This window comes from Nesoenas mayeri (genome assembly GCF_963082525.1).
Source record: "Nesoenas mayeri genome assembly, chromosome: 8".
Taxonomy (NCBI): Eukaryota; Metazoa; Chordata; class Aves; order Columbiformes; family Columbidae; genus Nesoenas; species Nesoenas mayeri.
The window spans coordinates 5,206,596-5,230,000 of NC_137554.1; the positions used below are offsets into that span (position 1 = coordinate 5,206,596).

Genomic DNA, 23,405 nt, shown 5'->3' on the forward strand with positions numbered 1-23,405 from the left:
CTTTCAAAGAATACTGACTTTTCCATCAAAGAACATTCCTGAGAGTTCAACTGTTTTACTTTCTGCTCTAACAGAGGTGGAAGTGCCAAAGTGCTAACAAATTTGGGGTAGGAACTTTAAAATACAGAGCCTGGAAAAAATACCAACTCGTCTTCTCAGACAGTTCCAAGTAACAGCCTAGAAAGAAGCACAGAAGGCACTAAACTGCTTTTCATTCTTTAGGACAGACACCTTGTATTTCATTAACTTTCTAAATTTGAAATGGCAAGTAAGGCACAAGTACTTGAATTTTATCCCCTTTCTTGTTTTCTCCATGTTTAAAGAACTCAGCACAGTATAACAAGTTCTTCTTTGCCCATTATCCACGGATCTAAGTGAATGATATTCACACAATCAGTTATACAGAGATCTGAAAGACAAAGGTTTTTATTTCTGTATTGTGTCTTCTCAGAGAAAAAGAGCGGAGGACATTCAGGGAAGTGAGCACTGGGTTATGCCAAGGAGGCAATTTACCTTCTGTCTATCTAGGCAGAATTATTCCAGATATAAGCACGTTCATGCTGAAAGTCATTCAGTCCTGGTTTCTGCTCATTGTCTGGAATGTACCTGAGAATTGCCATCGCTTTGGTTGAGCCAAGACACATACACGGTCTCCAGGGCTGCTTTTTTGCAGCCTGGATTTCAAGCTATTAGTTGGCTGGTAAGTGTTCCCAGCGGCAGGTCCTGCTTTCCCCCGCTGCACAGCGACCATAGCTGGCTCCACTTACACAGCAGGACAGCTCTTGTCCCCTTTTGGCTTGACAAAAGAACACTTAGCAGACTGTTATTACAGCAATGGGAGTTCTTTAATGCCCAAGTTACATACACGCTTTATTTCTGATGCGGGCAGATGAAACACATAACATGTATGCTTATGTCTTTCAGGTACAACTTAGGTGCTTCTAGCACAGATCACTCTCAATTTATTTAACAGTGCTACTTGTAAGCAGATCCTAAAAACACGTTTCAGATGTGATGGTGATACTAGGCAGGCATTTATACATTTTTAAATGTTCAACATAGCAGGTAAAGGAAACCCACCATGCTATGGACAGAAACAGCTGAGATTACTGAACTCAAAGAGCTCTACTAATCGCCAACATAAATACGAGCAAAAGCCATAAAAGTTTCTACATGCTATATGGCTGTGTTGTAGAGGCAAGAGACAATTGCAATCACTAAAAGAAGTGCTTCTTTGTCTACTCTTAGTTACGCCAGAAAACATGCAAAACCAAGACTGCCGTAAAAACACATTTAGTATCACCCAAATTTCAGGGATCTTAGTTTTAATTGTGTATTTGAAATTCTTGGAGAGGGAAGAAAACAAACAAACAAAAACCCCACAAAAATCAATCTCTTCATGCATGCTATTTCAATTTCCAAAAAAAAGTCTACATTCATCAAAATGCCTTCCTAAATTGATATTACGTATATGTATGAAAACACCAAGAACAAAACATCAAGTTACCAAAACACTCCATATTAATTCAACCTGATAAATATCCATATAGCAAACTCAAAGTTTGCCTACAAGACTGACAAACTGGAAGGAAGTTCACACAGCCACGGAATTTCCCTCAGCAGTGAGGAATAGATCACTGAAAAGTTTACAGGATCAATGTTTCACACTCCTTCTGACAAATTATATGAAGGATCTGAAAAAGTAGTAAATGCCCTTAAAAATATGTTTATTTTCATACAAGGCAAATCTGTTGGGAGAACTTGAGCAATTCATGCTCTGTAGCCACCATTTAACCACATCCAAAGATGAACACGTACTTTAAAAGTCAGTCCCAGCATCCAAGCAGCAGTAGTGCAATCCTGGATGGCTTCAGAGCTTATACGCCTTGAAATTATAATGTAAACCAGCATCCAGTGACCTTTCAGACTACTCTGAGCAAAATACTGTCACTCCATAGATAAGCACAAGTTTTAAACAGCATCCTCATCTAGCTGTGCTCAGTATTAGTGGGGAACCATTAGTGACTTAGTATAGTGGGTTCTTCTTAACACAGAACAGGCAACTGGGGCAAAAAGTCAATTCTCATTCAAGATTTCAGTTTGTATTTGTACAGCTGCTGGCACAAAAATGAGATGAGTGTTATTTTTCAGAAACGACAACATCCAACTGAAAGCTTTCAAAACACAGGTTTATTACAATCCACTTAAGCATGTAAAGCAGAGGCTGGGTTATTTTTGGAGCTACCAGCATTTGTTCTCTGCCTTAACTCCCACTCCAGAAAAAGTGGAGATGAAAGCAGTGTTTATTCTCTTATGATCCAGAATTCAGAGATCTATATGGAACCGTCCCAACAATAATAAAGGGCTTCAATATGAATTTAATTGGACATGCTGAAATACTTGCAGCTACACAAAGCACAAACCATCTCAATCTATTAACAGGACTTCAAATTTCCTTCTTCTGAATGTTAATAACCATCCTATAAAGCTTTTACTTCTTACATATAGTCACCCTTTACTCTTTTGCTACCAAATAGAAACTGTTCTTTTGAATACCATTCTAGACGCTAACAAGCGCTCCAGATTGTACATGACACAATCACACTGCAAAATACCTCCAGAAATCATTTTAACCAAGCAAACTGAAATGATTACAAATAATAGTGGATATTACCATCCCGATACCATTCAGCTTGTACATCCAGTCAACTGAAAAGCTGGCAGGAGGATACTTTTTCCAAACAAACAGAGGCAGACACTACTGCACAAATCTCACTTCAGCTGCAGCTTAGTGTTTCCTACACATTTATTCTGTTCTAAGCATCTTTCATTAGAAATGAAAGAAAACACAACTCAGCCTCTCAAGTAAGCCTGTCTAAACTGTCCAAGAGGCTTATCTCAGACATGTTTTAAAGCTGTCAGCAATACCGGTACCAGTCAAAACCTAATTCCCAACTATTTAATAGAATCATTCTACATATATATGCGATTTGAAACTCAATATTCTGCTGTGGCAGCAGTAAACTTCTTTAGCTTCACTATAAAAAGCTGCCAGAAGTAATTTGGTCATTGTGTTAAAGCTCCCAGCTGGTCTATAGACATGAGGGAGGAAAATCTAACTCCCAGGAAGAGATGAATGAGGGAGAGGGATGCTTGTCTTGCTGCCTTTGACACTCTTTAATGACTGTCTTGATGGAAAAATCCTGTAGAATTTAAAACTAAGATTTCCAAATGTATGGGAGTTGAGGGTTTTTTTCATGGCTTTTTTGTCCTTTGGCCTTGCTAGAAATTTGACAGTTGTAACTTTGCTGTAGCCATCTAAGGGTAATTCACACACCTCAATGAAGAAACACTTCATTCTGCTGTATTTTGTAATAGGTCCTACAAAACTGATTGCACACCTACTTATTGTACCTTGGGAAAGCAATATGTTCTTCCTATACGAAAAGCTACATCCATTTAGAGTAAGTGTTAACAACTCCACTTCCAACCCTTCTGTGTTTGGAGCACCTTGAGCCAGGCAATTCCAGTCAATTTTTCTTTTTACATAACACAGTTTTCCACTAGTTAACAAAGTACTAGAATTACAGCAGCAAAGTTAACGGAGCTATTCAATGACCTGGCATGATCAGCAAGCAGAAATCCTGTCAGAGTCACCAACAAGTAGACAGAATAGTTTTCTAACTAGTTTAAGTTCTGCATCCTCTAACCCAAAAGTTCAAACCTCCTCATGACCAAGGCAAATGGAGAGATATCTGCAGTACTTTCAAATTTTAAAACAATTAGTTCCAAGACAAATTACTGCTTTATACATATTTTTTTGAAATTTGTTCCTGGTGAGAAGCAACAGCATGGTCTGGTCTCACCCATGCTGTTGCTTTCAGTTCTGAGATACTTCTAAAGCCCTTGCCTTCATAAAATCTATCCCTTCATAAAATCGTGATTAGTTCTTAGGTTGTACTGATTGTCACTATAAAACAGATACAATAACATAATACACATAAAAAAATTAGAAGTACTATTCTGCTACAGAGATATAAAATAATCCAGATGAACACAGAAACTTTTACCAGTTGAGTTACACATATATAACTATAGTTATAGGTTCATTGAAAAAACAATCCACATAGCCAGCCTGTAAATATTCTTAAAGTAGAAGCTGACTACAAATATTGGGGAGCGGTATATGCAGCTATTCCTGTGCTCTGCTCTTTATGAGACACACCAAAACAAACTCAGGTTCCGTTCACTTGTAGAATAGCTAAATATGCAGTTAGAGGAGGAGGTTCAAACCACAGCTCAGAGAAGCACACGACAGTTTCACAAAATGAGCACTAGTATTGTTTGCTGCCATTTTAAAACAGGAAAGAACTACATAATGTTCTGTCAGTCTCCGAGTGTTTTTATCAATAGGCATAAATAAAATACAAAAGTTACTAAGAAAGACAGCTCACAAGATAAAGAAAATATAAACCATGACAGAGTAAGTTTAACGTGCAGTTTCCTCATTACCTTGCACCGTGAGGAAGACTGATGCTGTGGTAGATCCACCCTCGTTGGAAGCAATGCAGTTGTACTTGCCAGCATCCGTGAGCTTTACAGCCTTCACCTCTAAGGACAGGTTGCTCATCATCCTTATTCGCAGGGGCTCCTGAAGCCTCACGTCCCAGCCATTTCTCTGCCAGGTGAGATTGTAAGGCACCGTGCTTAAAGTGAGGCAAGTCAAGATGGCTCCTTCACCAGGGACAACCGTGACATTATTAGGAACCTGAATCATGGGCGGGGGCTCTGTGTAGAAAGAACAGAACACAGAATAAAATTATAAAAGAAAAAGGGTTGGGAGTCTTTGCTTCATTTGTGGATTCTGGATGAACGGCTTCAAGTCAACTGTAGTATAAAAAAGTTAAAAATAAATAAGGTAATATTGGTTTAATATTTAGTTTCATTTCACGTTGCTGAAGCCACAAGCCAGAGCAGCACCCTCGTTCCCTGATGCTAAACTACCTAACAGGAACTTAGATCACAAGAACACAGCTGATTTAGGTCAAAACCAGTGTGTTGCGCAGGATGAAGATCGCGCCATGTATGAGAGAAGATGTAGCACTATGTTCTTTGAGCTCATCTAGCACTGGAGAAGCCACCAAGAGACGAGAGCAGCACAGGACCAGAAGGAAGAGACAAGAGATAGGACCACCACCAGGTCTCAGCGCCTGATCTCTGGCTGAGGTGTGACCACGCGTGACAGAATCTGAGCTACACACTAAATTCTTACAGACTTGTGTATGAAAGAAAAACACACTGCTAGCAAGGTCTTCTAATAGCAACAATGAAACCAAGTCAACAGTTGCTCTAAGGATAATTATTAAGTTCTTTCCATGATGGTTTCTATAAGGGCATGCAGAAGGATAGAGGATTCGTTCCCTTAATTTTATTTGATCAAGGACCTTGTCAAGTGGGATAAGGAAAAGGGGAGGTAATAAACATAGTATAAGGAGACACAGACCTGACAGATGAACAACAGCAGAAACAATGACAAGAAACAAACTTTATCATGCTGATTGACGGGCTATCAAGAAGCTACAAGCATCATTTCAAAGAGGAGCCAAACTGGACTTCTCTACTGCTAAGGACACAAACCTGGGGTCCCAGATATGTGGGGGGATGCTGTTGAACTAAGCAAATCATTGAAGGAATATGCTGGGGAAGTGAATTGGGGAGGAACAGGCAGAAAGGGGCATAAAAGGGGACTGTTGCATGTAAAACATCACCAATCAGTACTCCTGTCCAACCAAGGCCTGTGCCTGATCATCACACTCTGTCCTGTCTTATTAAATCTTTAACTCTGTGTAATCTCACTCCCTCTCCATTCTGGAGCTGCAGTCACTTAAAAGATCCCTTAACAGTTTCCACTCAAATCTTAGGTACCAATTTTATTATTTTTTCCTTCGTATCCTATTTTTCATTGTAACTTCCACTATTTGTTACTATTTGCTTTCCACTCTACTTATTGGCACACTTTTGATCCTTCATCTATCCCACTCCTGGAAGAAAGCAGCTGCAATAATTTTGTACTGGAATTAAACTTTGAAACCATAGATGCGTAAAATAGGAGCAGTCATCCTGATCCTTCTCGAGATGTCACTGATAAAGGAGGTAACATTTCAATGTTAGAGAAAGAAAATGCAGTATGTATCACTTTAAGAATTCCCACTAAAAACATATATATATATATATATATATATAAATTCCATTTAGTTTTCCCCAGACTGGTTCTTACTGAATTATATTCTGAGTGGGATGCTTTAGCAGAAATAAGACAGCTGTTAGAGCAAGACCACATCTTTATCAGTATACACCAAAAAAACTATTATCCTAAGAAAAGCAAGAATAACAAGGAATAAAAAGAAAGCCTGTATTTATTAAGGGTGAAAGTCACTCCCAAGCTCAGGGCCAGCCATAACTCCTCCTCACTCAAGTCTCCTGTGGAGTCTCAGACGAGGGTCACAAGTTTTGGGCTCGATCTGTGTAGGGCAATGAATCACTCACACGCTGGGTGTGCAGCTCTGCTGCCCCAGAAACACAATCCCCAACAGCAACCACTTTTGTTACCAAAACTGTGTATTTTAACACATGCAGAGGCAAGAAAAGCTAGACTTGCTTATTTATTGAAAATGGAGTTTCTCCTCTGCACTTTAGGTTTTGTTTTGTTTGGAAGAAATGACAAATCTCCTAGTGCGTTCCATGGGCATATCACCAAGTATGTTACTTAAGCTTAGAAAAGAGAGCGATGAAGGCCAGCACAGGACTCAAATCCCCATTTCTGAATATCAGTCTGATGGACTACACCAGCTTCTTACCACAAGAGTGCACACACAGCATCCCCCAACCAAGCTCTGAGTAGAATCCCCTGTACCCAGAGCACTCCAGTTAAGGTGCTTCCACAAGCCGACAAGCCATTTGCCATTTTAAAGATTTAATACGAGCGAGACAAATACAAGCTCAAGTGTTTGCTTTTTCTGAAACCAGCAAATGTTGACACAGTTCCAATGCCTTTCACACAGCAGCTGACAAAATGGATTATCTGTGATATACTGTCTGTCAGCTGAGCAAAGTAAGAATACTTGAAAAGATTGTTTACTCTGCTTAAAGAAGAAATCTCAAGTAATTTTCTTCCAAATATTTGTACACAAGCATTTCAAAGTGTCTCTCTCACATTAATCCTCTGCATGGCTCAAAACAGAACTAATTGCTCATGTTTACATAGCGAGCTGGTCTCAGCCGATCTCTCAGTGCTCTGTAAATGAGAGGATACAAGAATTTCCCCTCTCATCACTCCTGACTTTCAAGCGCTACCCATATCACAAGAAAAAAGTTCGGATTCTCTTTCAGTTTTCTCAGTGATAAGGAAGTTTATTGCAACTTCCAGACCAACAATCTCTATGCCCATAATGTCTGGTGCAGAATATAACAGCTTCTGGTCCTCCAAAACATGGATTGTACCAAACAGGGGAATACCCTGTCGGCCTGAAGGAGTGTCCTAGGCAAAGGATAAAGCAGCACTTTAAAGTGAGGGCTTGGTAATTAGTGATGCTACTGTTCAATTCTACTCAGGTACTTTGTGTGACTAAAAGGATGTTCCTCTCCTCGAATTTACCACTTGGTGTAAGAGCTGTTTCTCTACAAACTTTGCCTTGCATGGAATCAACAATATCACACTGGTTTCTTTGGATTTGCTCACACTGCAGCAAAACATATTTGCCTGGGAAAGAGGTGAAGGGACATATAGTCACCTTCTTCAACTGCTGAGTGGGTTGTTTTAGAGAATACAAAATTTGAGTCTTCTCAAGGCACAAACAAAAAGGACGAGAGTCTGGTCATAATATGCAGCAGGGGAAATTCTGACTAGACAGGCAAAATATTTTCCTAGTGGGGGCAGTTAAGCACCAAAGGCCGCTCGTGGAACTTGTGAAATCTCTGTCCTTGGGGACCTTCAACTTTTCATTGGACAAGCGTCTGAAAAACACAATTAAGCTTGGAAATCAGTTCTGCTTTGAGCTGCGGGTTGGACTAAGTAACTGCCAAAGGTCCCTCTAGCCTCAACTGTTTTGTGATTCTACTATTCATAATCCAGGTTAACTAACCCAGGTTACCTACTACAGGAGATACAAGACAACAAGCAGTTATATGAAACCCTGAGGCTGAACTCAAATCACTGTTGTGAGCTCCACCATCCTCATTGCCACTGCAAATTAACAGCTCCAGTGTCCTCCCTGCCCAAGGGCAACGGTTTACACTTCTGCGTGACATAAATAAGATTTTCTTCTTAATTTTTGCTGCTGGTCATCTTCCTGTAGAAAACCTCTACTGGCTGCTGAAGCAGATCAAGACCACACCTGGTTTTATGTTTTCTCCATCTGTGTTTGAGCTACATCTTGGATTTACAGTTACTGAAACTGAATTCCTCTGATGGAATAAAAGGATTAACTTTGTGAATTAAAGCCTGTTGGTTTACTTTGGAAACTTTTCTAGCCAATCTGCAATTGGAACTCTCAACATCATCATCTGCAGGCAATAACCAACATCCCCATGTCCCTGCAGTCAACACACAGTACACAAGCAATGTAGACTAAATTTACTCTCTCCCCTTTCTTTGACTCCAAATTTTTGTGTCCAAAGCTTGACCAGGATGACACTATTCATAGAATCACCGAAAGCTATAGCTAGTTGCCATTTAAACTGAGATTTTTATGAAGTTAGGAGCATTTTAAATTAAAAACAAACCACAACCCACAATAGATAGTGGTTAGAATCATCTGTTGGATGGGTAGTAATTGCTAGCAAATCTGGGCCTAGCAACTGAATGCTACTGTTTATTCAAAATTATCTTTGTGATTAGTCTGATTTATTCCTCAATTTTACTTCCTTCACCTTATTCACTTTTTAAAAATTCAAGTTAATATATGAGAAAATATTTCCAACAATTTAGCGCATCTCCTTTAAAAAAATGCAGAAAACTATTGAATGCAACTTTTGTAATTCCTTGTCTATCCAATAATACATACAAACAAGTAAACACACATTGCGACAGCTCAAAATAAAAATGAGAACTGAAATCTGAAATTTCAACTTCTGTTTCTGTAGGCCATATCTATTCTGCAAGCGCCCCTGACAGAAGGAACTAATTAAAACTATTACAGTGTTAACATTCAAAACCAGTGTGCTGAATAAAACTCAGAACATTTGTGTATGTGGCTGAGAAAAAACTCATTAATTAAAAATACACTTAGAACCGATAGTGTAGTTTCTTGGTCCCAGGTGCCATTTATCTCTGTGAAGTGTTCCAGCACAATGTATTATGTGTTTCAGCACAGAAGGACGGACAAGGACCCACCTGATACATCCAGAAACGTCTGCGCACGGCCGGTGCCTGCACTGCTCATTGCCAGACATTCATAAAAGCCTTCGTCAGACAAGGAGACCTCGGCAATTTCCCAGCTCATACTAGACGACTCTCTGGAGGAAGAAAAGAGCATACTCACTAAATTCCTGAAGGAATCAAGAGGTATGTGAACTTGGATTCCTGCCTACGGACACAGGAGATTTCTACAGTATTTAAGAGGAAACACAGACCCTCCGATGAATACACTGTCAGGCTTTTTATAAGCATTAAGAAATACAAGTTTTGCAGAACATCTCAATTGCACATCTACAAATATGCCATTAACATGTGTTAACAGTTGTCACACACACACGGTATTCGCAGTCATTCACGCAGCTGCTCATACTCTGTTGTTAGATTTACTACTTGAGAAGATACCTTAACACCGACAAGTTTCTGTGTAGAGCCGGTATGTGGTACCCAACCTGTGGCTCTTACTAGCAAGGGGAACAACGGTTCATCCTCCCAGCATGAGCTTCTCGAACAGGTAGGGGCTACACATAAAGGAGACCCTGTCCTTTACCAGATATAGGCTACTTCCCCCTCCTTCTATATGTAAATGCACAATAAGATTCACACAGTGGAGAGGGCAGAATCCACCCTGCTACGAGATAACAACACCCAGGCAGCTGCCTCTGTACTTTCTAAACCACAGGAACTACCTCCATCCCAAACAGTTATTAATACAATCCAGCAAAATGTGAAGTATCTGTATGGAGACGACTCTGACTTCTGCTCTGCCGGCTGCACCTCTGAACTTCAGACCAACAATAACTATAATAATCCAATATTCTGCGCATTGATTGCCTAGCTGTACGAAAATAAACAGTGCAACAAATATAAAGACAGAATTGCTGGATTCAAAGCTGAACATGGAAGGTGGGATGTGAGCAAGATAATGTAACAAGAATCTAGAGAAATACTTGGAGTTTTTCTATAAATCACAGCAAGGGCAAAACTGATAGACAATAATAACACGTGTCTATCACAAGCAGCGTTAAAGAAGAGAATAAAAGTATAACTACATTAACTGGTGGCTGCCTTGCTTAAAAACAGACACTCTTACAGCTTCTTGAGATTCAAACCCACATTTTATACAACCAATGGTGCAACAGCCACACAGATGATGACATATATGAGCAAAACAGTGGTTCTTCTGCAGGGTCCCAGTGCTCCCTGTGGCCTGTTGCTATGGCATATAAACAAAACTGATGAGCGCTAAAACAGCCGTGATAGCTTTGGCAAGTAATCGACATGTTATGGGAAAACACTAAATCAGTAAATCCTTTGTCTCTCTTTTGTTTGTCTGAATAGATTGATTTATCAACCCTTAAAGGACACAGAAAGAACAAGAGAAAGACACTTGGAATATGCATGGGAGCTCAATGCTGTAGCACCATGAGACAGACAATCCAATTACACCACAGAAGACGACATTATAGTAACCTTAAATGGCTCCCTACTCATTCTCTCTTACTTCTGATTTTACTCTGGATAACCTAGTATATCATATATCAAATCTATGATGTTTTGCAGCACAATGCTGGCAAATGGAAATGGCAGTAATTGCCAACGCTAAAGAATAAGGTAGTTTCTTCCGAGCAAAAAGTGAGAAACTGCTCTTTTCATGGAAAGTATGTTAAAAGTGAAATTACGCAATCCTATTCTTCATTCCTGATTTCTGCTACACAGCAGATGTCAAACGTGGAAGCCTTGAGAACGGAAGCATAAAAGGAAATGTGTCCAGAGTGGAAAAGCTTAGCAAACAGATACCTGTGGTGGTCTATTAAAACTAAATACTTAAACAATGGCAGCAATGCATAATACACACCTCGAGGGATTTCCCACACTCTAAAAAGCAGTAACCACACACAACTCTTTGTGATGCGTTACTGGGATAATACAGCACCTTTCAGCATCAAATTGTTTATTTACCCACATCATTTTATAGTATCTGCAACCTGCCGATCGAGCTGCTTATCTAGGCAGCCTGGAAAATACAAAGATACTCCCTTAGCCAAGCTGCAAAATCTGGAGACTAAATCACATCCTGGTTATTAGTTGCTGTGGAGAGCACAGTGATATCCTCATTGTATCCAGCCTCCCCTCAGGGTCACCATAAGCCAGCACACTCCAGATCATCTTGTCACCCAAGAAGTCACCAGCAGCAGCCTGGGGCTACAGGAACAAGCTAAAACCTGAGCTCCACTCACGCTACGCTAGTGGACACATAGTTTGGAGGGATATATTCTGCACGTTTTAGCAAATCAGATATTAGGCTAGACTAACAGCCACACATATCTATTGATTAAGAGTTATTATTATTATTATTTTCATTAACTAATGGATCACCTTCCTTGTCAGAATGTCACATGTTAGTTTTGCTGATTCTGCCCTTTGCAGGGCTGGTGGCATCTGCCATTCATAATACAGAATGGATCTTCAAGACACATTGGTGCTCAGTTCCCACCAATTTCCCATTGGAATTAGGTGCTTTTCTACTGTTTTTTGCCTCCTAAATCAAACTTGTCAGAAATGCATCAAGACATTAATCAAAATCCAAGTTCTCCTACTAGACCCACCCCAGGATGTAGAAAACGAGAAAAACAAAGCTGCTGCAATTTACAGAAACTTCTTTTTCCTACACATGTTACTCATTTAAAATTAGGAATTATTATTACAGCTGACAGTAGCTCTCGAATCAAAGTAAATAACATTTTCAAAGTACGTTCACTTCAAGAACGCCTAACCTATATTTATTCTAATGTTACTTTCACACAGACAACTATCATACTAGAACTACAACATTCAACTTATAAAGCATTTACTTTTTGAAATAAGTATTAAAAAAAAATTGAGTAAAGATGACATCTTGTCACCAAAATAAAACTCGTTCAAACTCATTCAATACAGAGCAACAATACAACTCAAATCTGCAGTGAATTAGTAAGCCGGGCAAATCCTGTATGGAACTTCACTACTAATAAAATGCAGACAAGACAAGCTGAATTACTTCCTATTTAACTATGATCATTAATATTTGGCTTAAAATATATTTTGTCAAATTAACTTGGAGGATCTGTTCATTCATCTAGTCTATAATTCAAAAATGAAAAATGCAGCCCTATAATAAAGGTGCTGGATATGTGAAAAGCAAGGAACACAAGTGTGTGGTTTGATAACTAAATAATGGAAAAAATGACACAGCTCGTGAAATATGTGCCAGGGCTGACTGAGCGTAAGGGACACCTCATAAATTTAAGAGAAAAAGAAAAGAGCTGCAGCGTTTCACATTGCCAACAGTGTACAAGGGAGCTTCAGACTTCATTTATTTTGGTAGTTACGTACCTGCGACTGAATGCTACAACTTAAATTTCAATCTTCTCCTGAAGTGCTTCAGGCTTTACAAGATGCTAACAGAGGTACCCTAGACACTGGTTTCTAGTACAGGGTACCCTTTTGTTTCCAACTACTGGAATTACAAGATGGACTTTATAAATATTTCTATTTATTTCTTTTTCTTATCTCATTCTACCAAGAAAGAGCATGCAATCCATTTTCTAGGCAGAAATCTGAAGAGCTTTCTGGTATAATTCAGTAAAAGTGTTCCTGTTTTGAGAGATTTTCTGGAGAAGTATGTTTTCTAGGCTATGTCATAGGATATACCTTTAAGGCACCTATGAAAGGCCATTAAAAACAAAGGAAATTAATGTATGTTCCATAATCATCTATTTATCGGGGGGGGGGGGGGGGGGGGGGGGGCGGGGAGGAGTTCCAGGAAAAAAGCTAATTATGGATCTATTTCACATAACTTTTTAAAACACAAATTAAAAACATTTGCCTTCTAGACATTTTAATCCAGTTTACCATAATTTAAGAGCACACATTTCAGGGGGATTTTGGCCAGAACCATATAATGTTATCTTCCATACAGAGTGTATATCCTTCACAAAGATGCATATATATATATGCACACACTCACATATACATACGCACACATATATGCATACACACACACACACATATATATATAAAATTTCTCCATATAATAGAGCCTCCTTAATGAATATCACTAAAAATAACTGAATAGAAGTAACAGGATATAAGCAGTATATAATGTTCAAGAACAAACAGAAATCATAGGATATAAATAGGAAATAAAACAGTATTGGGGAAAAAAAAACCCTCACTACTTACTTGAAGAACTGATCCACTCCTAGTGTTACTCCATTTTTAGTGAAACGCTGAGTAAAAGGTATAAGACTTTCTACATGGCAAGGAACAGAGCCTGGCTGGAGGTAATATCCTGGAGTCTTGGTGGGCATTGTAACTTTTGGAGCATCTAAAGAAAGCAAACATTCCCCAAAAGATTAATAGCTACTAAACATATATCTTATCTTTCCTTTTATTAAAAGGAAATTCAATTTCTCATTCAGTCATATTTAGTAGATAATACCACTAATTTGCCCATCATGATCTAGAGATTGAACATTAGAAGAAAACAGCACAGAAAGTACTTGTTTGAGTTAGAAAAAGACATTAGATATCAAGTTTAACCGATTCAGATCTAACAAACGTACATTCAAAGCCAGTTAAAATCTCTTACCGGGAGTAACACTGGAAAATGAAACACTTGAAACTCTCTGAAAAAGATAATCATCCCTGTCATAGCCCGTTATTTTAACAAAAAAAGCCTCATCTGGTGGAATGAAGTCAGAAATATTCCACAGTCCGTAGGGCTTTCTGTCGGGATAATATTTCACAGGCAAGGTCTTCAGAAGTTCCCCTGTAATACTCAGGAGTTCTATTCGGTCTACTCTGGCTGGAAGAAAGACCCCTGTGGTATTTAGCAGCACGAAGGTAGGAATCCCTAGAACAACAGAAACATGCTTTGTTAAGTGCTAAAAAAAATAAAATTAAAACAAAGGTTAAAGTCCATATGTATGGTCCATTACCCCTGAATGCACCATTCCACTCCAGCTCTTACTTCCTAAGTAGCAAAAAACTAAGTTGGGCTAAGGTGTGCTCTCCTTATTAGGTGCCAGGTGACACGGCACTGATTAGGGCTAAAATTACTGATTTCCAACAGGTGTTTCTGAAACAGCAGCCTCTTTATTAAGTGCTCACCATGCCCCAGAGCCAAAGGCTTTTTCTGAAGCTCCAAAGGTTACAGCAATAAAGTTGCAATTTTGAGGTGTTTCTTAGCTAAAAGTATCTGGATTTATGGGATATAAAAAATGAAGCTAATATGAAAAAATACTGCTGCTCTCACACATTTAAGGGCCAAAAAAACCAACCAAGAGCAGCCCTGGATTTGTCACAAAGTTCAGAGAGATCCTCATAAAGTTCTACTTGATTTGGGGGGCCTGAAAATGTTTCTTGTTTAGCATGGAATTAAAAAAAGCACAAACCTTGCACTGGTCTGCTGGATGTTTTTTTAAAGTCTAACGTTGGCTTCCTAGAAAACCCGGCTCGAAAGTCGATGGTGCTGAGGCCCGTGATCCGAACAGAGTGCCTTCCGCTGCTCGAGGTCTGCAAAAGCAACCCAGAGAAAGAACATGTGGCATAACGGGCATTTCAGGAGCTGCAAAGTTTCTGATCCATCCACTGAGTTCAGCTTTCATTAAAAACAAGCCAGAAATGAGGCTTATGTCAAAAGTGATAAGTAAAAACACCTTTCATAAGGCTTTACTTTAAATGCTGGCCCTACGGTTGTAGCCTCAGGAAAAAGAGACCATTTGTCTGTGAGGTAAATCATAACACAGACGCACAAGATCAACAACTACATGTCATATACCAGTGATTATAATGGGAGACTGACTGGAAGTTTGGATTTTTACCATTATAAAGTGTATTACAAAAGAGTAACTGAAACACAAGTCAACAGAAAAATAAGTCTACAATTTTTGCTGATAACATATATACATATAATTTGCTTCCAGTGCTACAATAATTTATCTTACCTTTTTATTTATGAGTAAGCTCCCTTTTAAAACTAATTAACCAGTGAGTCATATGCAAAAATCTCAGATACTGCACATCATGAAATAAGCAGCAAGTTCAGACCAACCTCAATAATTCTGTTTATTAAAGGTTCTTGTCTTTCCCAGCCCAGGTCTCAGTGGGAAGGTGGAGGATGCAGAAGTACCTCTCACCTCCGTTCTCCACCTTGTCATTTGGGTCTAATCAGCAAAAAAGCCCAAATCACAAACAACTCCCACCCACCCTTGAAAAGCCTTAGTTTTGTGTTGTTTGAGGGCACAGTAGCTTTTATGCAAGTCCTCAATCTCACAATTGTTTTGATTTATCTTCTTTAAGTTACTTTCTATCATTCCATGCTGAGAAAGGAAAGGACAACTGCTACTTGCCAAGAGTACGTGGGAAGCCAAGGCTTTTTATCCTCACCTAGTTCCACACCGTACAGGTGTTAGGGAAAAAGGAGAAAGCCTGCTGCATTCCACTGAGCGTGGAGTTACATTTTTACAGACTTAACAATGACAAACCCCAGAATGGCAGGAGAAAAATAAAGCTTCAAAAGGCTGCGAAGAGTGATATCTAAGATATATTATGCCAAGATCAAACCCACAGTTAGTAGAACCTACTCCAAGTTTTTGTTCAGGGAGATGACACAGAACACAAGACTTGCAATGTAAAAGAAATTACATTATTCTATTAAAATGAAACAATTCCACTGAGCTTTATCCATCTAGGGACTATTATGTGATCCATTCTCAAATACATAATTCCTTCAGTTTAGTAACCACCCTCTGACACAGCTGCATGTGAATATTCAATTACACTGTTGTTTCTTAAAACTAACTGCCTAGGGACAGCCATTTAGACACTACGACAAATTGATGTGTATCTGATTAAAACAACTTCTATTTGCTTAGCCTTTCACCTCAGAAAAATCACTACTAAAGCCTTTTTTATATAAACCAGCTGTTGACAATACAAAGAAATATTTAAGTGTGCCAAACAACTCATGTTATCAAGCGTTAATTGGCAGTTAAAATTTCAGTAGACAAATTCAGCAAAGTTTTCTTTTTATAGCTTTATACATCTGTATAAAGAATTTATGGTGTGATTAAACCTCTCTAAGTTTTTTCTACGTCTTCAGTCACAGCCTTAAAATCATAGTGCAAAAAAAAACCAATTCGGTGACTAAAGTCAAGTAAACAATTCATAGAAAATTACATTGGGAAATTATTTCTCTTTTTGAATTATTCAGACCTTTGGATACTTTTGAACTTTTAAGGATAGAATAACCTTGTAAACTTTTATGATTTACTACTAACAATAAATGCATCTATCACTGTCACAGTTAGGAGCTGGCAGTCTTATGCAAACATCTAAGAATAAACATCACCCCAAAAGGATTGGTGTCCAATTAATATCTTTGACAAGTCTCTTTTCACTCTTTGTAGTGTAACACTGATCGCTGGTATTGTACATTAGTGTTTCTCCTCTCACACTGGGCAAGCACGATAAAAAGAGCAAACAGGTGGTTATCACAGATGTCAGGAAAAAACGCTTTCCTGTCTTGCAAATAATGCAAAATAAGACTGTCCAAAATGCACATATCTATAAACAAATAGATGAAAAAAATGCACTTTTAAAAAAAAGCTCTTAATTTTCACACAACAGAAAAACCAAGCTACAATGGCTAAATATATATTTTAATTGCATGGTTATATTTCTATATTTACAGTGATGGCAATACTTCAGCTTTAAGGAACGTGCTCATTCAGCAGGCATTGCTCTGCACTGGTTTGTTGTTACACCCCATCGAACCAGCTGCATTCAGCTACAAGAGCGTAAGGAAACAGCAGCAGCCATGAAAGATCTGTCTCAGTCACAAGAACAGCCAAGTTTTTCTGCTGATTTCTCCTTGCTTTTCCTCTCCTTTTTTTCCTTCCCCTATAATCTCTTGGTGGGTATTTCAGCAGTAGGACCACAGATCCGCTGTGTTGCACAGCCAGCTTGGAGGTGCAGAAGACGCACACAGCAGCAGGACCACCTTCCTGAAGAAGCATCCTTCCTTCTGTACAAACCCTGACGTGTTTGCTGATAATGCTACAGAGAGAGGAGCCTCATCTTTGTGTCATTGCTCACCTGTGATCAAGAGTAGTACAGCATAACTGGAAGGAAAACTTGTTTATAAAATACACAGGCATGCACAGATTTGATGTCCTCGTAACTGAAGCACCTGAAGGCAACTGGAGGCATCCTGCTGCACAACAGGCAACTGGGTTGCATACTGTGTGTTTTCTTTTGCTCCAACCTGTGATTCAAAGGCTTCGCTGAGCACTGAAACTGCACTAACACTTGTTTCTGGATTAAGGTGGGATCTTCTTGGACTGAACATTCTCCAGCTGATTTATGATCAGCTAATACTGTTTAGCTAACTGTGACTTATCACACTAAAATGACAACTTTTTGCACTTCTAGGTAATAAGTACCTCTATAAGCTCTTTGCACAAACCTAATAAAGATCTGGTTTGCTTATAAAAGTTCAAGTAACTGAAATATTTCAACTCTTTTTTGAATGTCTTATTCTCCACAGAATTGGAGACAGCATTACACTGAGCTTAGAAAAGAAAAAATAAAACACAAGAAGATTAACAACCCTCAGTGCAGGAGCAGCCTGATGCTCTGGCAAGGCCTGGTTCACATCCAGCTGAGCCGGTTCCAGCTGAGCCACTTGGCAGCTCGCACCACGCCGAGCGCCAGCTCCAGCTTTCGGGGAGATTATTGGCTCTGCCGGGTGTTACACCGGGAGCCTGTAAGGGTGGCAAGCTGCTCTCTATGCAGTTCCTGGAATCCAGAAGCTTGGGCAATGTAGCGAAGGCATACACAAGTGGTTCCACATGGCTCAGCTCACTTAGCAGGGCCAGGAGAGCTCATGCAGGGCTTTTCCTTTGTCTGCTCTCTCTTTTGCTGTGTTGGAGGGCACTGAACGTTCCCTATACTGCATGCTGAACCTAAAAGACTCCAGCAAGCAACAGAGTTGACTACTAAGGCACTGACTGTAGGAAAAGTTCGCTCACTACCCAATATGTCTGATGGATTAAGCCTAGCAGGATCCAGACTTTTTTTTTTTTCAACTTCAATTTTTAAGACCACCAGCGTGTCTCTATAGCAGGTTTTTCAGCTTTCCTGGTCCTGGCAGCACAGACAGACATTCAAACAATTCTCCATAGAGCTGCTGACCTCAACATGCTTTTCTAGTTCCACTTCTCCAGCAGTATCAATAATTTCCTACAGTAATGTATGTGAATTAATAATCTTTTTCAAACTACCTCTGCACGTATGGCACAGGCAATACGGAACATGCATCCATTCCGCACACCTCATTGTGAAAATGGCTATAAAGGCACCTTACACGGGTGACTTCCCCTCCAAAAATGAGAATATAGTAGAACAGAGTAGTTCAGTTGTAAGGGGCCTATGCCAGTACAACTATTTCCATATCAGTTTAGGAAAGCTGGGATCATGGTGCTTTACCTATTTAGAGACATACACAACTAGGCAAAGCATGAGTCAATTTAGGCCACAGTTACACAACAGAGTCAAGAAGATGATATAAAACCTTACAGTTCCTTATACTTCCCTTCCTCTCCCCCGCCCTAAGCACATGTCACAACACGCTGCCCCCTACAAACTAGTTCAAGTTATAGATTCAGCTTTATTGGTCTGAAGATAATCTGTCCACAAAACACAATGAAATAGTGTGATTTCTACATAAACAGATTTTAAGGCGTGGTAGTAGAGTGTCATTTGTTAGTGTTTCGAAACATCAGCATCTAGCCATAAAAACAGTGTTGGGGCTAGTCCTTCAGCTTGTTTAAATACTATCTTATTAATAGTGCACTCCTTAAAGTTTTGACATTCCATTCACAGCTGGTGCAACTACATTTTGAACCACTGACTAAAAACATATTACAAAACAAAATGATTCGCACATACTTTTCCTTATGCCAAGTCCTAAGCTTCATCTTCCAGTTTACTGCACTACAGTAAAAGTGCTCTCGCTCATCCCTACTATTGTTTCAGGTAAGCAATTTTTGGCCTGACATAGCGTGTTAACTTGAATCTCTGCTATATCAGAGGTTAAGGCTAGTCTAAGCAATCAGCTTCCCGTTCCCAATCTGTATCTATTTTATGCATACATTTATTGATCTATAAATGGTAGGTTTTTAGCTACAATGGCGTTAGATCACAGCCCTCAGCTCTTCGTGTGGCAACAGGTCGTAAGTGTTCTCAGAGGTTACTAACGCGTGACACATCTCGTTCACCACGAGCCTCGCAACCATGATATGGTCCTCCCAGGAACACATGGCCAAAAGCAATGTTTAAACTCACGCTGTCACGCAGAGAAAAATCCCATTGAGCCCTAGATCTAAGTGGTCTGAGCTGGCCATAGTCAGTTCCAAGAAGACCATTTCAACAGTCTTAACAATCGTTTCTTGTTATTACTGCTAATCATGTTGATCTTCGCGTTTTCAAATCCTTTAGGGTCCATTCTGTGACCATATGTGCTAGGATAGCGCTCATATGAAAAAGAATCGTGTACATACTGTAGTATTTAAATAATTAAATGTATATTTATTGACTTTGAGAACCTGCTAATGAAACCTCTGGCCTGCAAAGTGCACGTCATCTCCCTCTCCCATTCCTCCAAACATACTATATGCAAAGCGCCTCTGTGCCCACGCTCTTTACAGAGAGCATCTGCTCACTAGACTCCAAAAATTCCGTGCTCGCTTCATCCTTTTACCATCCAAAGGAAAAGGATGACCTAAAGACTGTAAAATCTAATATGTTATCATCTTGATAAGTATTTTATGCTGTTGTCTTTAGAATATGTCACAACACACAGGTCAGAAAGCACATTCATTATAACACAAACTCATCTATGGATATCTATGATAAATAATATAGTGAATCATTATACAGCCTCCTTATAAGCTACGGCATAAGTCATACATGATTTCTGTAATAACCTTACCTTAATTGTCCACGTTCCAGGCTCTGGATCTTTGACATTTACTACCTTTGCAGAGTTGTGAATATTTAGCAATTCATTCAGTCCTGATCCTTTACTGATCTGCTTGCCTAAAAAAACAGGGAATAAATACAATATTAAGTAAATACTGTATGGAGTAAACACAACATTGCCTAAAAAAAAGAAGGGGGTAAATACAACATTGTTCTTTCGTACTGATGTATTTTTGATACTTGACTTACTCGCTAGTTAGTGGTCAATGACATTTACGACAGTGATAATTCCCTGTAATTCTTTGCCAGAATACTAAAAATGCTCATTTATTCTCACCATTCACTTGGGAAATTTAATACGGCCCACAACAACACAGAGCTGCGGGAAACCGAAAAACTGTGGGCAAAACAAGTTCTTCACGGAAAATATTCAGCTCTTGGTGAAAGGAGGCAGCACAGAGACAAACTATAATAGCCTGAAGGAGATCTTATAACAGACTTACCCTAACCTGCCTGCTAGCTGCCAGCCTTCTTGCTCTTCCATCCTCTAGACCTATTTCAAGCAGGATAAACTCCACAAGTATTAATAAAAATAATGATAAGCCAGGTTCTCCTGGCAGAGGGGAATGGCATGGTGGGGATGCAGATGAGACCCTCACCGGGAATTCAGGCTGTTAGACATCATAGACATCAATAGAAAAGTGCAAGTTGTCATACTATAATTTATATGTTCACCTATGCATACCAATATATGGAATTGGTTCTCTATTAGAGGCGTTTTGCTCCCTACAAAGTACCATCAGCACCAAAAAACACATCTGGCTCTTTCAGAGCCCTAAAGGGAAAGGTGAAGTTGAGAGTGGGATGTCCTAGTGTTAATTTTTAGGAGCTTATTAGATGTGCCTTGACTAACCTCAGTGAATCTATGTGGATTTAGATACATGGGGGTGAAAGGAACTATGAGAAAGGAAAATAGATAGAAAGGGTCAAAGCTTCAGCTAAGCCTGATGGATTTCCAGTTTCCTCTGAATCAAAAAAATGGAGCATTGGGAACAGTTTAAATATTGGCAGTGCATATATCCAAAGATACTGCGTTTAAAAAAAAAAAAAACAACCTAAAAAATACGCAGAAATCTTGATACTGATTTTCAAAATGTGAAAGACATTTATGAATCACAAATACGGCCTTCCCTCTTACAGACAGCAGAGATGGTTTGTCTGTTTTTTTGCTATCACAAAAGAAGGTGTAAACTACTTCACCTAATGGATCACGAATTTCAATGGCTGGTGAAGGACCACTCAAGGACACCGTAACCTCTTTCAGACTTGGATCAAAAGGGATCTGCCAAGTATTTACAGCCATGGTCAAATGGTCTGTAGACAAGAGATGCACTTTGGAGGCTTGAACGGCTTCTTCAACCCATTTTAACACCTAGAAGAGAAAACAGCAGTTCTTATTATACTGTCAACAGTATTTGCTGTTGAAATATTTTCTGCTGAAATGCTGTCTCTACTGTGTTGTAGAAATCCTGTGTTAACTTCTGTTATAATAGAAGATCCCTACTTTCACTGGTGATGCACGGGTACCACATCACCCTGAGCAAACACAGCGGTAAAGGACTTGCCTAATGCAATCACCCAATGGACCCATTTCAACAAGGATATTCTGGAGATGGCACAAACAGGGTTTCCACTTGTATCAGGAACACACAAAGAGCACAGGAATACAGAAAGAAAAGACGACAGCATTGCAGGAATATCCAGGGAACAAAGCACCAACATCAAAGCAAAGGTGTGCTTCAATTTCTGCTGTTCAGTGTAAGAATCAATATACATGATATCACAAAACAGCCTGGAAAAACAAGGAGCAAAACTATGTTGGTTTATCAGCGCAGTTATCAATTCTGAAGTGAGCAGGCTTATTTACCACATTAGGACAAATATATTTTTAAAATTACTAATACTTAAGAGACTCACAATTTTAATAGAAGATATTCCTGAAGCCATGATTGGCATGATGTTTAAAGAGTACAGAAAAACACCCGGATACACCTCTACACGACATCCACATGTACGCTTTTAAAAGGAATTAGGGATGCAAATCTATGCATATTTCTGGTCATCAGCTAACTATTAATTGCTCGAAGCAAGAAGGAAAACTCCTTCATGTAGATGTACTGAGTAGTTGCTATCTATAGACTTTTTCAATTTGTTCCCCTAATACAAATTACTGTAAGTAGAGGTGTACATTATGATCTGTTTTAAGAGAAAATAACAGAAGTAGCCAAAACTCAGACAGAATCTAAGGTCTCACTCTTTCAACTAGTACTGACTCAGAAGCTGAGCATCACCCGGCACCGAAAACGTGGCCCGGGCTCACAAAATGGTGTCATGCAAGTGATGCTGGGTTTCCCAGAGCACATCACGTCACGTTTACCTCAGGTTTGTGGCACGAAAGAGAAAATGAGATGGTATTTTGCCCAAGCATAAAATTGGAACAATATAGGCGGATGATGCTGCTATAAAACGTGTGTATTTCACCCGATTTACCTGTGTGTTCAGTCTCGGTGGGCAGGTGCTGGCAGTGAGGCAGCCTCGCTGAGGGGAGACCAGGGGCTGCCCCAGGCCGGACATGGCCAGTTCCAGCGGGTTCAACAACAGCCCCACAGCCCAGCCCCTCAGCCACACAATGTAAATGTAGCTAAGAAAGGGCAAAATTCTGCCTAGGCCATGAGGGAAAAAAAGTGTGAGGAACAGTGGGAGGAAAGAGGAGAGAAGATGGAGGCGGTGCCATGGGCAGAGATCCCCAGCAGCCCATGGAGCAGGGATTGCCCCAGCAGCCCATGGAGGACCCCACTAAAACAGATTTTTCCTGGCAAGACTGCAGCCCATGGGAGAGACCACAGAGAAGGAGAGGAAGAGTATGAGGAGGAAGGAAGGGCAGAGAGAACCTCCGTGTGCTGAC

General features: G+C 39.6%; 1 protein-coding gene across 1 annotated transcript in view; it reads right to left on the reverse strand.

Moving 5' to 3' along the window:
- HMCN1 (hemicentin 1) overlaps positions 1 to 23,405 on the reverse strand; it is a gene marked incomplete at both ends in the record, with an annotated part of 184,042 nt that overhangs the window by 115,613 nt on the left and 45,024 nt on the right. Inside the window, 7 exons of the mRNA XM_080348671.1 lie at positions 4,513 to 4,788; positions 9,392 to 9,513; positions 13,637 to 13,781; positions 14,046 to 14,309; positions 14,851 to 14,971; positions 20,451 to 20,557; positions 21,701 to 21,872. Of these exons, the coding sequence (XP_080204797.1) occupies positions 4,513 to 4,788; positions 9,392 to 9,513; positions 13,637 to 13,781; positions 14,046 to 14,309; positions 14,851 to 14,971; positions 20,451 to 20,557; positions 21,701 to 21,872 (1,207 nt within the window). The remainder of the gene's footprint in view (positions 1 to 4,512; positions 4,789 to 9,391; positions 9,514 to 13,636; positions 13,782 to 14,045; positions 14,310 to 14,850; positions 14,972 to 20,450; positions 20,558 to 21,700; positions 21,873 to 23,405) is intronic.